We start from the raw sequence: 17,547 nt of genomic DNA on the forward strand, positions 1-17,547 counted from the left end.
GTGTCATCCGGGACAAGGGCACCGTGTTTTTACTTGGAGCGCGGCTCAGGTTGTTGCAGTGTACACCACCTCGAGAATTCCTTATCCAGGTCGGGATAGACAGACAGGCCACAGGGAGGGCAGAGTTAACCTGTTGTCCAACAGGGCGGATCAGTCGATGGGTGACCGATCTAACAAAGAAATGGTCCCGGGAAGTGGGAGGATGTTGCAGGATATCCATGGTAGCATGTAGATTAGCCACAGCCCGTGCTTTAAGGTAAGCCTTAAAACGTACACTCCGTTTACCCCGCTTCCTGAAGCGTTTCTTGTACGAGAAGGGTAGAGGCAAGACGCGTGTGCTGGTGGAAAAATCCATCCGGGGCAAAGTGGCGTCTCCTATTTTGCAGCATGGATCTGGTCCATAGTGGTGAAAAGATCGAAGATTCAAAAGTGTTTGCCGATCGTAGTTAATTAGTGCATTGCCACTTGGATAAGGAAAATTAAACAGAGATCAAAAAGGAGGGGTTGAAAGCAGGATCGAAGACGGCCAGTCATACACACCGGCGCCATCTTGTCGTGTGTGGAACACGACGTAAGGCAGGACCACATTAATGTGGTGGTAAAACAACAGGAAGGTGACGGAGCTTCTGTCAGATCTGAGTGATCATCATCAGACTTTTAATTAAAGTTAAGATGTTTGTGCTGGAATAGAACAACATTATATGTATACAACTTAAAAATACATTGAGCCCAGATTCATTGTTTAATCATATGAATTATTTTAATCTTTTCATAAGTCAGAAATGTGAAGATTCAAAAGTAATTAATGAAGGGAGTGCATCTTAATCATCTTTAATGTTCTTGTATTGACACTCAGCTACAGTTCAGTGTGCTGTAATAGTACTAAAATATTGTAACATGAGAAACTGTTTAAAACTGCTGTAACTGATAAATACACATTTTTCTGAACTCTCACATTGTGTCTCCTCTAAATGTTCATCAGGTGAAGCTCCTGACTCTCAGCACGCAAAATCAAACAGAGGGTCAAAGGTCACCGAAGAGACAGTGGCCCTGGTGGTTTTCAGTATCTTCCTGGCAGCTGCTCTCATCGTTATTTATCGTCTCTGTGAGTTTGTGTGGTTTCCTTTTTCTTTCTCATCTTAAAAAAAAGATCTGATTTTCTGCAAATCAAATGAAAAGCAAAGCATTTAGAGTGAAGTTGTAAAACACTGCGTATTGCACACATTAGCTCTGTTTAAATCGTGTTGCAGCAAATTACAGATGTGTCCATACTTCTTAGAGCTTTTCTGGTTTTTTGAAAATTTTGTCTTAATTTCCAAAATCTTTGTTTCTCTCATTTTAAAATCAGCAGTTGAAAACATGAGAACTAGAGAAACGTTGAAAACACAAAGCTACAAAAATACTTTCAATGTAAACAAACCTCACTGACTGACTTTTTTTGTTTTGTTCTTTTTTATTAAGCATTTGACAAAATTAGAACTAACGAAGAGCTCGAAAACCTGGAACATCAAAAAATGAAGTGTGAAGGTAATCTCACAACTCATGAAACACAGCGTCGTTTTTTTTTATTCCATATGAATAATTTTTGTGGGTTTTTTTTTTCAAACTTTAGAAAAAACACATGATGAATGACTGATGACTGTTTTATTCTTTATTCTAACAGAGACTCTCTCTAAGATAAAATCATGCAGCACGGTGCAGCCGACCTATCCGGTACCTAAAGTCATAGGTAAGTTATAGATTTTGTCTTTGAGACACAAACTTCAAGCTAAGTTCACACAAACATGAACAGTGATTTCTTCCACCTGACTGAAGTCGTTGCTGTAATCTCTTCAAAGATGATCCTTGTTATAAATGTGAAGAAGGCTGGGAGCAACATGGAGGAAAGTGCTATTACTTCTCCGTCAATAAATCATCCTGGAAACAGAGCAGAGATGAATGTAGAGCTAAAGGAGGAGACCTGGTTAAGATAGACAGCAGAGAGGAGCAGGTATGAAACACTGCTGCAGGTTCATGTTCTCACACGTTTTATCACATCTTTATATTTCACCTTCTCAGCACAGAAAAGTCTAACGAGGTAATTTTCATCATCTTTTACTGATCAGACTTTCCTGGAGAGAAGACTGAAAGATGTAATGAATGAAGCTGAGGACAAGTTCTGGATCGGACTGACAGACTCAGCAGTAGAGGGCAGATGGGTGTGGGCGGATGGATCATCACTGAATGAAAGGTTTGATTGTTGTGAAAATATTCCAGAATTAAAGTTACCTGTTTTTACTGAAACACCTCTTTCTGTTTTTCACTTAGGCTGCAGTTTTGGAGCAGAGATGAGCCAGACAACTGGACAGGGACAGATGGTGAACATCCTGATGGAGAGGACTGTGTGGGCATGGGAGAAAAAGGCGGAGCTAAAGATCTGAAGTGTTGGTTTGATGCATTTTGCTCAAAGCCTCACAGAAGTATTTGTGAGAAAGCAGGAGTAAAAGGACAGTGTGTATGTGTCTGAAATTCAGTCTATTAAACACCAGAGCGGAGTGATGCAGTTTTTTCAAGTAATGTCACAAACAGAAAAAATTAACATAATAAAAAAATGTGAGTAATCTTGTGCATCTGATTTTTTTTTTCCTTTTTGATCTGATTATTATAAAATGAAATGTGGGAGCACCTCTGAAATGTATTCAAGTGTTTTCAAATGCAATTTTTGTTATTTAAAAATATCCCAACACATTTTACATTCCCCTGAATCAACAAATACATCACCCAACTACAGAAGAAACTATTAATTAATTATTATTGATTTTACAGGAGAAACGAAGAAAGGATTGAATGTTGCCTTAAAATTGAGCAAGTAATAGATGTCAGTGTGAATAAAAGGAGTAACTGAGCATTTTAGTGTTTGATATTTTATCTCGATACAACTGATTAGTCTGACACTTGATAGAAGTGTTAATTAATAATAAACAGAGAAACACTTAAATTTACAGTTTATGGACTTTGCCTTGTATTGCTCAAAGAAGTGAACAAGCAAGTAAATAAGCAAAAAGTACTGTGACAAACTTAAGTTAGTAGCGGCATTTCTTGTCATAAATCATGACCTGTGTGGAGTTTAGCAGGAAATATTTACTCTTTAGAGAACCATCAACCATCATTCAAAAAAAGTGCGCAGCTGGCTAATATTACAGCTCAGCTGAGGGGGACACCATCAATGTTTACATCCTGTCACACGATCAGGGACATGGCCTTAACCTCACAGTAGACAATTCCACTACAGCACTACAGTCTAGAGGAACGGCATCTGTTGGTTTAATTTTCTGATTCTGCTGCTTTATATTGAACTGATGTTGATGTTATTGTATCCACGTTCTGCACTTTCCTGAACTCTTACATCTGTGTCTCCTCTAAATGTTAATCAGGTGAAACTCTTGATGCTCTTTAGTTAAAACTAGACTTGTAGTCAAGACAGCCTAAACCGAGACCAAGACCAGGTCGAGACGAGACCAAGACTGTGACAAAAAAGTCTTTAACACTAGAGTTACTGAGCCTTTTTTCCCTGGTGCAAGTCCCTACTACTAGATTTACTGGCCTGCGCAGATTTGCGTAAATTCCCCCCGACCTTAACACCTCTTGGCACCCCGCTGAGATTTTCACAGGTCGTCAGCTCCATTGTTCTCCTGCTTTTGTTGTGCAAACACACCCTCCCCCAACCCCTAACCATGAGAGATTCAAGTTTTTCCTTCCCTGCAAGGCTACTTTCCTTCCTTACCTGCCTGCATGCCTGTCCATAAACATATATACACAGAGTTGTACATATATTTATATATTTATATAGCCACACCTTATATAATATGCATAAAGTCTAGTTATACACACAGACACATCTATATCATATATACACACACACACATATATATATATGTATGTATATATATGTGTGTGTGTATAACTATGTATGTATGTGTGTGTATATATATATATATATATATATATATATATATATATATATATATATATATATATATATATATGGTAAAATGGTAAATGGCCTGTATTTATATAGCGCTTTTATGGTCCCTAAGGACCCCAAAGCGCTTTACATATCCAGTCATTCACCCATTCACGCACACATTCACACACTGGTGATATATATATACATACATATATATATATGTGTGTGTGTGTATATATGATATAGATGTGTCTGTGTGTATAACTATGCATGTGTGTGTATAACTATGTATATATATATCTATATATCTATATATAGATATATATATATAAAATGTTTGTATAGTGCACTTTCTATACCTTGCTCTGTCCACTTTTTTGCAATGACAATGCAGATTTTCCACTTGTGGGACAAATAAATGCAGATTTGCTGTGTGTGTGTGTGTGTGTGTGTGTGTGTGTGTGTGTGTGTGTGCGCAACATTGGCATTTGTTTACTCAGATCCAAGGCAGGCCAAACCTCTGTGTTACAACCTACATAGAAAAGACAGACATTCACAATATATGGGTACACAAGTCTGTTTTATTTCAAAGTCTTTCAAACTTTGAAACGAACCTTGGTAGGGAACAGCTGTTCCCTACCAAGCATTTCTTGCAGCTGGCAACAACGGTCGTGCATTCAGTATAGTTGTGACTTCCGCAAAAAATGTGGTCAAAATCTCATGAGTAAGTTGAAGCATTTCTATCAGGCATTTCTGAAAGTTGTAACACAGAGGTTTGGCCTGCCTTGGATCTGAGCAACTCTGAGTGAGCAAATGCAAATGTGCCAGGCCTCAAGGACAATGGGTGGTTTGCCCAACAAAAGCTGTAGGAGAAACAAGCTGACGACCTGTGAAAATCTCAGCAGGGGTGCTTAACACCTCGGGACTTGCACCAGAAAATAAAAAAGCCAGTAATTCTAGGGGGTATTGGGTTTAGGGAAGTTACGCAAATTTGCGCAGGATAGTAAACCTAGTGTTAAACTGCAGCCAGATGCTGCTTCGTTTATGGGTTTCAGGTTTTTGCGATGCACTCGCACAGCCCTCCTCACCGTTGTCTACGGTCTAACTCACTTACTGAGAGGACAGACGCACACTCCACTTGACTGTCGCGTCTCTCACCCTCTCTGTTTTTCACATACTGATATTATCCTATATCTTCAGCTATGCTCCAATCTTGGAGCATAGCTGAGCCACTGCGTGAGAGCTGAGCAGCAAAAGGAAATTAAGTGAGGAGCTGGCTCTCGCTCAATGGCAGTCAACTCTTCTGATTCACTACAAAGCACTCTCTAAGCACGGCTCTTAGAGCTGACGCTTTTGAAATGACTGAAAGATTTATAGGCTCTGTTTTGAGTTTTGTTCAAAAAAGAATGACTTCATATAGGAAAAAATATCACATATGCAGGACAAGCAAGCCTGCATAACTTAATAAATATAGAATTTGAAAAGTAACAAATGGTATCTAAAAAGATACACTAGGTACTAGATGTTTTGGCAAACAACCATTTGACTAACCGGTCTGTCTCACCTGGCTCTTGTTCCATCTCCCTCTCTGTTCCTCTCTCTCCCTCTTTGTGCTGACAATCAAACCAAACACCAACATCATCAAATATACAGTTGTAACCAGATATTTACATACTCTTCAGATAAAAACACAAACACTTTTTTAATTGTAACATCAAATCAGACTAAATGTTTATTTTTTAGATTGATAAATATAAAAAAACATATTTGTTAACTTTAAGAGTAAAGAGAAAAACTATATGTATTTCTTAATTGTAAATGGCACCAAATTGTATTCAAAGTTGAGCCACACTTATGGAGATCCACAATTCTTTTCCTGGTGTTTTGGTTGACATCTCTTGATTTTCCCATGTCAAAGAAACAGGCTCTGTGTGTTGCCTTATATGCATCCACAGGTGTGCCACCAAGTTACTCACATGGACTCTACTAACCTATCAGAAGCTTCTTCAGCTCAGAATGGAATCGTCTGGAGTTTTCTTATTAATTAACAATAAACTTAGTGTATATGTACTCCTAAATTTGATGAAAGTGATAAAAAGTAGACAGCTCTGTCTCTCTTTATTCTGACATTTAACTAATTCAAAAGATAAAGTCTCGAGACATCCAACTCTAGTTAAAACTAGAGGGTCAGAGATGGTACATCAAGCGTTTTTGTGCTTGATAAGAGGATCACTGCTGGTTTTCCCACTCTGTAATAGGCATCACCTGAGGTTATGTGAAATCCCCAAAATGTTTCTGTGGTGTGAATAAGGCACGGCAGGTCCAGGGATCAGTGTTTTGAGCCATCTTTATTGATTTGCATCACACCACAACACACACCAACCCCTGATTCCCCATGTTTTTAACTCGGCGGGCATGATTAAGGATGCCGTGCAGGTGCGTCTGCCCTCCCTGCACGGCACCGCAGACCACGCCCCACCACAGTTTCACTGTCCTATTTTAATGAAACTGTAGCTAATTGATGTGTACTTTTAAGGCTAACACACACACACACACACACAGAAAGAGAGAGAGAAATCCATACTGATTTAGACTGAAGATCCGAGTCTGCCAAAATCTGCATTGTACCTGTCGTCTATGTTTAACTGTGAAATTTTTATTAGCATCTTTGAGGTTTTCGAGCGTTTCTCTGGTTCTCATGTGTTCAAACACTGATTCATTAAAATGGAGAAACAAATACTTTGTGGATCAAAACAGATAAAGAATATTTTACAACAACTCTGTCAGCAAGAAACACAGCAGGTGAAAATATAAACGAACAACAGTGAGTCACTTCTGAAACTTTCTGCGTCTGCTCTGTGTTCCAGATATAGTGGGTGCAAATATGTGTAGTGTAAGCAGATAAAACTGTAATAATAGTAGGCTGTTTTTCATGTAATAGTTCTCAATTGCCCCTCAGGGATAAATAAAGTCTTCTGAATCTGAATAGTAACATATAACAGATCATTACCCAAAGCTGTACATAATAATAAATAATAATATATGTTTGCAAAAACCTAAAATGTTGTCATTTGGGCACTTGAGGGCAGCAGCAGATAGCTTTTGTTGTTCTTTCCAAGTTTTTGGATTTCATGATGATTATTTTTCCTGTTTGTTTCCCGTTTGTATTCAAATACTGAAAAGAGAGACTTAATAAAACATCATAACAAATCATAATAGCTTAAATCCTTATTGTTAATGTTCTGTTTGTCATTTAATTTATTGTGTATCACAACTTTGAAGGAAACCACAAACTCACAGAGATGTAAAGAATAATGAGAGCAGCTGCAAAGAAAACACAGAGAACCAGCAGGGCAATTCTCTCTGAGGTGACCTTTGACCCTCTGTTTCATTTTGCATGTTAAGAGTCAGGAGCTTCACCTGATGAATATTAAGAGGAGACACAGAGATTAGAAAAGAGCAGAAGTTGAAGACAATAACATTTGTGTCATATAAAGCAGTCAACTGTGATGTTTATCTTCAAGAACAGAGAAATGAAAATAGTCATTGTCCTGTTGCATGACTTAAATTGGGTCAAGCTTTTATGTTGTAATAAAAAACCAAAAGGTCGTGAATCACAAAATGAAAAGTCAACTAAGAAACAACAGAAACCATTAAATAGTAAAGAGACCGGTCCTGGATACACAGGCTGCCCAGACAGCACAAGTTGCAAATGATACTCGTATTACTGAGGTTACACTGGATACTGAGGCTGGGGCTGCACGAGGCCCACATTCAACTCTGGAGGCTGGGATTCAGGTTGTTGCCTGAGTGATGGGTACAGGATGATCAGCGTGCTCATAATGTTCTCCATTTTGAGAACACTCAGGATTTCCAGGGAACTGAAAATTTTCTCAAAATTATGGTCTTGAATCTCAGCCAGCTGTGGAATGAGCTTCACAGTCTCGTCAGAGGGCCTATTTCAGTATTTCAGTAGCTGCTGGGGCCCAGGGAAGGAGTTGGAGTTAGGGCAGCTGACTGTGAAGCTGAGAAGTGGCATCAGCAGCCAGTAAGAGGAAGAGTGAAAGAGCAACAGAGACAGTGACAGCGATAGCAGGACGTAGACTACCAGTCAAAGTTTTGGACACACACTCATTTAATGGTTTTTCTTTATTTTCATGAATATTTACATTTTAGATTCTCACTGAAGGCATCAAAACTATGAATGATCACATATGTATTAAACAAAAACTGTGAAATAACTCAAAACATGTTTTATATTTCAGATTCTTCTAAATAGCCACCCTTTGCTTTGATTCCTTTGCACACTCTTGGCATGCTCTCGATGAGCTTCATGAGGTCATCACCTGAAATGGTTTTCCAACAGTGTTGAAGGAGTTCCCAGAGATGCTGAGCACTTGGTGGCCCTTTTGCCTTCACTCTGTGGTCCATCTCATCCTAAACCATCTGGATTGGGTTTAGGTCAGGTGACTGTGGAGGCCAGGCCATCAGGTGCAGCACTCCATCACTCTCCTTCTTGGTCAAATAGCCCTTACACAGCCTGGAGGTCTGTTTGTGGTCGTTGTCCTGTTGAAAAACTAAATGATGGTCCAACTAAACGCAAACCGGGTGGGACGGATGTCACTGCAGGATGCTGTGGCAGCCATGCTGGTTCAGTGTGCCTTCAGTGTCAAATAAATCGCCAACAGTGTTACCAACAAGGCACCATCACACCTCCTCCTCCATGCTTCACGGTGGGAACCATGCATCTAGAGAACATCTGTTCACCTTTTCTGGAACCAAAGATCTCAGATTTTTACTCATCAGACCAAAGCACAGATTCCACTGGTCTAATGTCCATTTCTTGTGTTTCTTGACCCACACAAATCTCTTCTGCTTGTTGCTTTTCCTTAGTCGTGGTTTCTTAGCAGCAGTTTGACCATAAAGGCCTGATTCACACCGTCTCCTCTAAACAGTAGATGTAGAGCTGTGTCTGCTACTGGAACTCTGTGTGGCATTTATCTGGGCTCTAATTTGAGGTGCTGTTAACTTGGGATTTCTGAGACTTATGACTCAGATGAACTTACCCTCAGCAGCAGAGGTGACTTTTGGTCTTCCTTTCCTGGGCCGGTCCTCATGTGAGTCAGTTTCATCGTAGATCTTGATAGTTTTTGCAACTGCACTTGGCTACACATGCAAAATTTTAGCTATTTTCCGGACTAAGTGACCTTCAGTTCTTAAAGTAACGATGGACTGTTGTTTCTCTTTACATAGCTGATTGGTTTTTGCTATAACAGTTGGCAAATACCAGCCTGACTTCTGCACAACACAACTGATGGTCCCGACTCCATTAAGAAGACAAGAAATTGCACAAATGAACCCTGACAAGGCACACCTGTGAAGTGAAAACCATTTCAAGTGACTACATCATGAAGCTCACTGAGAGAAGGCCAAGAGTTTGCTGTGCAGTCAACAACATAGGGTGGCTACTGTCAGGAATCTAAAATATAAGACATACTTACAGTTATCAATATTTTCTTTGCTACATAATTCCATGCATCTTGCTTCATATATCTTCAGTATGTATCTACTATGTAGAAAGTAGTAAAAATATCGAAAAAAAACATTAAGTGACAAGCTGTCTCCAAAATTTTGACTGGTAGTGTATATCTATATGGTGACTGGTTGATTTTAAGTCATTTAACATGTGTCTGTTAATCCTACAAGTTCAGCTGCTTGAGCTGAATAGTGAGATGATAATGATCCTGATGAAATGTTCTGTGACCACTGCATATCCTACTGCGTTGTCTGGGTTGCATGATGCCGAATCATCCACAAACACCACCGGAGTAGAGCTAGCCAGCGGTGTGTCCTGTACGTCAGGTCTGGGGGAACAGATTTCGGAAAGCTGCTATAAACTCCTGTGGTTCACCATCTGCTTCTGTGTGGAGACAGTGAGAAAGGGCTTAAAAGGAGAAAGAGAGAAAAAAAACAAACAAACAAAAAAAAACTCCTGGATCACCTGTTGAGAGAAAAAGAAGAGAAAACAAGCAAAAAAAAAGAGCAACATAATAAACACAACACCATCGCATTACTCTAGCTAAGTGTAAACAGCAGTAAATATTAAATATTGAATGTTGTGGTGCAGCATGCAGGACCGACAGCGCACAATATGCTTTGAGGTAGCAGCCAAGAAAGGTGTAGTTTATGTCTATGGACAGTGAACACCCGTGTGCACACCTGTGTGGATCAGCGCGCTTGTATTCAAAAGGTTTCCCCATGTAATGGTCTGCTAGAGGGTGTAGGGAGCCATAGCCCCGTCCCCCAGGGCATGAAGCAGGCATGGAGGAGATCCAGGCCCCAGACATCCAGAGGCCCCAGAGTGCGAGAGCCCAAGGAGTACCACCGGAGGGGCATCCGTGGCACCCTCCTGGGAAGAGCTGAGGAGAGCCCCAGACGAGGGGTCACCCAGCAGCCACGTAGCAGAAACCAGAGGGGGCAGCCAGCTGTGCCAGAGTGAACCGAGCCGCAGGCCCGGAGGTCCGAAGGCCCCCTACGCCCTGGAAGAGGCCTGACCGAACAACAGGCGCCAGGCCCTGCCAAGTGCTGCTTAGCTACTTAGTTTTAATATTACTCTTATTACTTTTTCTGAGTCGCAAAATAAACTTTTAACATATTTTCAGGCTGAATGTAGCTGTGTAAACTTCAAATATCTGAGCTGGCGAGAAGAGCAAACTCCCGGCACATCATTTTCAAACCCCCGCGGTCTTTCACTACTCAGGTTAAATATGATATATAAGTCACTCAGATAACTTAAAAATGTTATTGTTTGGCTTTTTTCAGTGTTTTATTTGTTCCTGAGTGAATCGGTTTGGCTGAGATTACAGTTATTAGATTAGATTAAATAAAACTTTATTAATCCCTCGGGAGGGTTCCTCCGGGGTTTTCACACAGCTGAATAAATGTCAAACAGAGAACTGAATAAATAGAAGTGTGAGATGGTCGAGAATTTAAGGCAGTGTCTGGTTATATTTTAGATAGCAAGGAGCAGCCGGCTGAGTTTATTAAAGTCCACCGAGAGAGTTTGTGACATAATTCTGAAGGCTAGACCGTCCAATTTCGCAGTTGCTCACTTCCGGCCTACCCGGCTTTTGGAGGACCCAGCCCACTTAGACCTCGAAGGCTGGGTCCTCAGGTGGATGCAGCCTCTGAAGTTGGACACCCGGTGAAATGTCATTTATTTTATCTGAGTTTCATCCGAGAAAAGTTTTTTGTACACACACACACACACATATATATGTATATATATATATATATATCTATATATATATATATATACATACATAGAGAGAGAGAGAGAGAGAGAGAGAGCCCCCCCCCCCCCCAATGGCAAGTATGGTGGAGAAGTGAGGCTGGGTTTAGCATATCACATCTTTTACTGTGAAATGTAGCCTTTCCAGTAATATAGTGAGATAATATAACCAATGAGCAGCTAATAAATACTTCCTTTTCAGCTGTTGCTACTGCTTGCAGGTAGAGGACAGCCTGCTGGTATTTGTCATTCCCCGTGCTGCTGTATCGAAACAGAGCTCAAGTATCCACCTTTTTCATCTACTGTCTGGTTTATCAGGATATGATAATCCTAAAGTTGCAAATTTTTAGCAAATTTTAAGTCGTAGAAAGCTTTGTCTGCATCATCAGTCTGCTCTAATCTGCCAGGTGCAGTCAGTCTTCTCTCTTGTATTGTTGCTGACAGTGCAGCCTCTTGCGCTCCTGTTTGGGTATCTGCTGGGAACGATGTGTCGTGCCAAGAAAACTCATTTGTGTCTTTTTCTGCTTCATTTGTCATGAAATAACAAGAGAACAGGGCTCATCCTGACACTGCCTGTCAGTCAGCTGTCAAAGTATCTTTGAGCTTATAAAAATGGAGGATAGTTGTAATTCTGCCAAACCTTGCTGTGTGCCAAAATGACCAAAAGTTTGGACAAATGTGACCAGGTATCAGCAGATAAAATGGCATTTATGCAAGATTAGTAGGAGAGAGACCCTGGCAACCCTTCACTTATGCAACAAAACACACACACACAAACACACACACATGCACACAGACACATTCACAATTATAGAGGATAGAAAGAGAAAGCAAAAGGAGGAAGAGAGAGAAAGAACGAGAAGGGAGAAAGGTTATTTTATGAGATAAAACAATGAGGCACAGTAGCAGGACAAGCAGATGGCTGATTATTGTATCTTCGTCTGTTATGTAGCTTATTATCTTTCCTTTGTTTGATCAAATATCAAGTTACAACTCCTTAATAAAACTTGTCTGAAACCATTAAAACAACAAAAAAGATCATCTCTTCAATGTCATCTGTGTTATGGAAAATTTGTGATTTATTTTATTCACATAAAAAAGGAAGTAGAGCATTTTTTAAATAACCACGAGTAAAAAAAAAAGTCCGGTATTTTGGAACAGTTCTTCGTAAAGTCCTCCCCATTTGTCTATTTAACAGAAAGGTTTTTTTTTAGTTTTCCATTTTGTCTGTGTCTTGTGAAACGTCTCTTTCAGACTCACCGATGGTCACCCAGCAGTAAAATGCCTGAAGCTGAAATAGTTTATTCTGATGTCAAATTTAAAAGAGGGACAAGGAAAACCAAAGGTGAGTTGATTTATTTGTGAACTTATTAAAGGTATGTTTACCAAACATGCATCGTAATATTATTGGCTTTTTGTTGGAATATTAATGGGCAACACTTTATAATGTGACTAATGTCAGTCTGCCCCAGGGCAGCTGTGGCTACAATTGTAGCTTGCCTCCATCAGTGTGTGAATGTGAGAGTGAATGAATAGTGGCATTGTAAAGCGCTTTGCGTGCCTTGAAAAGCGCTATATAAATGCAATCCAATATTATTATTATTAATGGCTTAATCCCTGTGTATTTTTAGTGCAATTTCAATTAATGTTTTAAAATACAAGTATATATATTATATTTATGTCCAAATACTTAAATGTAGGTACACTTAAACAAGGGGGCAACAAGTTAGGTGTTTACAGGAAACAAAGAAAGGATACAATGTGAGTAATGTTAAGTACAAAGTAAGTAACTTAATTAGTGCATAATTTTAATGGTAGTTTTTCACAAGAAAAACACAATATTTCCCCGTCTTACACTGTAAATGTGCTGTACTGTACGCGGCCATATTGCTCCTGCCTTTTTCTATCTTGATATTTTTACATCTCTATTTAATGTTCATTATGTCGATGTGGATGATGGATGTTCAGTTATTTAGTTGTACTTTTGTTATATAAATATAAATGTGAGAAGGACTGTTCACTCTTTGTAACTTAAAAGAAAAAATAAATGCCATCAAAATGTGTAGGCCTATGTGCTCTTTTAATGATGGAGCCAAGTCTAACTTTTTTCCTTCCACATTCACTGCTTAAACAGAACATTAACAATAAACTATATTAAATCACTACTGTATGCCTGCCTGTACATAAAGTTGGGGAAAAGGAAAAGAACATGCAACATGCACATCAGCTCGAGCATAAAAGGACATAACTGGGGCCACGTCCTCAAATGTGCAGTGTATATATGATGTAAGATGTAGAAATGCTTTTTCTTCTTCTGCAAAAACACCATGAATGGTAAATGGCCTGTATTTGTATAGTGCTTTACTAGTCCCTAAGGACCCCAAAGCGCTTTACACAACCAGTCATCCACACATTCACACACTGGTGATGGCAAGCTACATTGTAGCCACAGCCACCCTGGGGCGCACTGACAGAGGCGAGGCTGCCGAACACTGGCGCCACCGGGCCCTCTGACCACCACCAGTAGGCGACGGGTGAAGTGTCTTGCCCAAGGACACAACGACCGAGACTGTCCAAGCTGGGGCTTGAACCGGCAACCTTCCGATTACAAGGCGAACTCCCAACTCTTGAGCCACAATCGCCCACAATGAAATTAAGAACTAAGAAATTAAGAATTAAGAAATTAAGAACTACTTAAAATTACTTACATTGTATTGTAAATGTACTAATGCCATACTTAATTTCTTTTTTACAGTAAAATAATTTCTTTGTTTCTAGTAAAAACCTGACTTGTTACTTTCTTTATTCTATTGTACCAAAGTATTTTTTATGTAAATAACATTACATTGTAATAAAAAAAAAACACATCAAAATTACATTTCATTGTCATGTCCTTAGGGTCTCATTATAAAGTGTTACCTTTGAATTTAGTGTGAATATATGTCTTATTTAGTGCTGTCAGCGTTAATCTCGTTAAAATGACGCTAACGCCATAACTGCATTAACGCTGCAAATCTCCATTAGCGAGTTAACGCCGGATCGCCCATGCGAGGGGCTGCACGGCATCAACACGTTACATTAATGCCTTAGCGCAGTGCAGCCCCTCGCATGGGCGATCCGGCGTTAACTCGCTAAGTTAGTTGGAATATTAATGGGTAACACTATTAATATTCCAACTAACTTAGATTTGCTGCTTTAATGCGGTTATGGCATTAACGTCATTTTAACATGATTAATGCGGACAGCACTAATATTTTTTTAAAACTATATTTTATCTCAAGTTAACAGAAATTCACGTGATATTGAATAGCAATTACGTTTTACATTGTAGGCCCAGAGCCTGTTTCCTCTCTGGCTGATTTGACTTACTCAGGCATCAGGATCTCAAAGACCTCTTCAGCAGAGCTGCCTGGTAGGTAAAGAGCAGTAATGAGCAGTTCTTGTCTCCTGGTTACATTTTTCTCCCTGTGCTTAGTTTTTCTGCCTAAGTCAGCCCAGGATTTTATTTACAAGCTTCAGTTTAATTCAGGTTCATTTATCTAGCACCAAAACAGTAGCCTCAAGGAACTTTATACTATAAAGTAGAGTTCAGTGGAGTACCCACTCCGGGTCAGGGATGAGTTCCTGCCCTAAGTGGAGGAGTTTAAGTATCTCGGGGTCTTGTTCATGAGTGACGGGATAAGGGAGAGCCGCTACTCCCCCATCAGGGTGCTGTGGCTGCAGTGATGTGGATGCTGTACCGGTTAGTTATGGTAAAGAGAGACCTAAGTGTTAAAAGTGAAGCTCTCAATTTACAAGTCGGTCTACGTCCCTACCTTCACCTATGGTCACGAGCTGTCGGTAGTGACCTTAAGAACAAGATCATGGATGAAACCAGCAGAAATCAGCTTCCTTTAAAGGGTTACTGGCCTCTCTCTCCCTTAGAGGAGTGAGGAGTACCGTGATCCATGAGGGGCTCAGAGTAGAATCGCTGCTCCTCCACATCGAAAGGAGCCAGTTGAAGTGGTTCTGGCATCTGGTAATCTTGGGTGCCTCCTAAGTGAGGTGTTTCGAGCATGCCCCCGGGGCAGACCTAGGACACGCAGGAGAGATTATATCGCTTGGCTGGCCTGGGAACGCCTTGATGTTCCGCCAGAAAGGCTGGAGGAGGTGGCTGGGCAGAGGGAGGTTTGAGCTTCTCTGCTTAGGCGCTGTCCTGGTGACCCAGCCCCAGATAAGCAGAAGAAAATGGATGGATGGTACAGATCCTACTGTATTAAAAAACAAAAGAGATTCATAATATCAAGAGTTTCATTGGTCAGTTAAGTAACTGGTTTACATTATGTTTGATGAAGATTTGGTAGAAATATTGTAACAGAATACCAACGGCAAACACAAATAAGTTATCAAATCATTGTCTACATAAGGCAACGAAGAATTAAATCATGTGTTCATATTGTTGAATCCACAACCTGTACATATTCATGCTCACATCTTTGTGATATATGTGTTCCATTTGAATGTTTAGAGGCCTCTCAACAAACTGTGACGAGCACAAGGTCAAAGGTCACCCCAGAGAGAGTGGCCCTGTTGGTTCTCAGTGCTCTTCTGGCTGCTGCTGTTGTTGCCCTCTGTGTTACCAGTGAGTGTGCACAATTTTCTGATTAAAAATATTTTTTTCTCAGTAATGTTTGCAGCAGAACTAAAACTAATTTAAGAACAATTCATCAATGATTTGACTTGAGTTAGACTTTGGTTATCTTGTGCAAAAAAGCCCTAAAGACTAAATAACTAATAAAAATCTAATCTACATTTCCTTTATGGTACAAGAAAGAGACTCAGAAACAAAACCATGCAGCACGGTGCAGCCTACATGTCCACAACCTCCTGAAGTTACAGGTAAATAAGTTATGGATTTATTCTTTTAAACATTTGTGTCCTCTGATGATGATTAAAGAAACACTGATGGACTCACAGAAACAGTACCGTGATTTGTACCTGCAGGACAGAAGGAGCTTCCTGCTGACTTCAAATTATACAGATATGAACAGTTTCTTCCACCTGACTGAAGTCTTTGCTTTAATATCTTCAAAGGTGATCCATGTTCTAAATGTGAAGAAGGCTGGGAGCAACATGGAGGAAAGTGCTATTACTTCTCTACCAATAAATCATCCTGGAACAAGAGCAGAGATGAGTGTAGAGCTAAAGGAGGAGACCTGGTTAAGATAGACAGCAGAGAGGAGCAGGTATTAAACACTGCTGCAAGTTTTGGTTCTCACATATTTAACCACATCTTTACATTTCGTCAGCAGAGAAAAGTGTCACAAAATACTTTTGATCAACTTTTCCTGTTTAGGAATTCCTGGGGAAAAAAGTGAGACGCATGATGACGGATCATGAAGACAAGTTCTGGATCGGACTGACAGACTCAGCAGAGCAGGGCAGATGGTTGTGGGTGGACGGATCACCACTGAACAAAAGGTTTGATTAATGTGGGAAAAAAATCCCATTTCTAAAATTAAAGTTAGCAACGTTTACTGAGCCAATTCTTTTTGATCTTCATCTCCTAGTTTATCTTATTGGAACGACACTGAGCCGGACAACTGGGGAGAGGACGACTGTGTAATGATGGGTGATAAAAGTCATGGTTACCTGAAGAGTTGGTCTGATACATCCTGCAAAGTGTCTCACAGAAGTATTTGTGAGAAACCAGCAGCAAAAGGACAGAATAAAATTGTATGTGTCTGAATTTCAGCTGTAAAACTGTACAGGAAACAGGATACTGTGTGATTCTTTATTTTTTTGTGACAAACATTTAAAAATCACTTAGCAAATGTTTTGTAGAAAAAACTGAAACATACTAACATAAATTTAAGTTATACTTTTTTTTTATATGTGTTTATTGAGGTAATGTTTTGCTGCAGCAGTGTTTACATCTGTGAAATATTAAAAGATTGTTTAATATTTTTCCTTGTTTTTTCTTTTAAGAATTAAAAAAAATCACAGGTCACACCAATGTCAATTCAATTTCAATTCAATTTTCAATTCATTGTGTGTGGTGCCGAGAATCAGATAATGTGTTAGTCCGTTTATTGAACGCAAAATTACAAAATTCATATGTTAGGATCCAGAGGTTCTTGGGGTGAAGGGGTAAGATTTAATGAAAACAATGTAGAAAACAATCAGGGTAAAAGGAGGCCAAGGTTAACAGGTTATCTCTGAAAGGAAATTTAAAAAGTAAGAGTTTATCAACTACCATCAAGTCCGGTGCAAATCTGTCATAAAAACACACTTTCTGGATTCCGTCCCCAGCAGGAGCATCATGATGACG

General features: G+C 39.7%; 2 protein-coding genes across 2 annotated transcripts in view; both read left to right on the forward strand.

Annotated features, from left to right (window-relative positions):
• LOC109196562 (hepatic lectin-like) overlaps positions 1-17,547 on the forward strand; it is a 78,735-nt gene that overhangs the window by 24,608 nt on the left and 36,580 nt on the right. The window lies entirely within an intron of this gene.
• LOC109194210 (hepatic lectin-like) lies at positions 12,479-17,117 on the forward strand. Its single transcript, XM_013277112.3, has 7 exons — positions 12,479-12,582; positions 14,569-14,649; positions 15,745-15,858; positions 16,047-16,115; positions 16,311-16,462; positions 16,573-16,697; positions 16,787-17,117. Exons 1-7 carry the CDS (start codon positions 12,519-12,521, stop codon positions 16,962-16,964), a joined length of 783 nt encoding a protein of 260 aa, XP_013132566.1. The 5' UTR covers positions 12,479-12,518; the 3' UTR covers positions 16,965-17,117.

Source organism: Oreochromis niloticus, linkage group LG22 (genome assembly GCF_001858045.2).
Source record: "Oreochromis niloticus isolate F11D_XX linkage group LG22, O_niloticus_UMD_NMBU, whole genome shotgun sequence".
NCBI classification, from domain to species: domain Eukaryota; kingdom Metazoa; phylum Chordata; class Actinopteri; order Cichliformes; family Cichlidae; genus Oreochromis; species Oreochromis niloticus.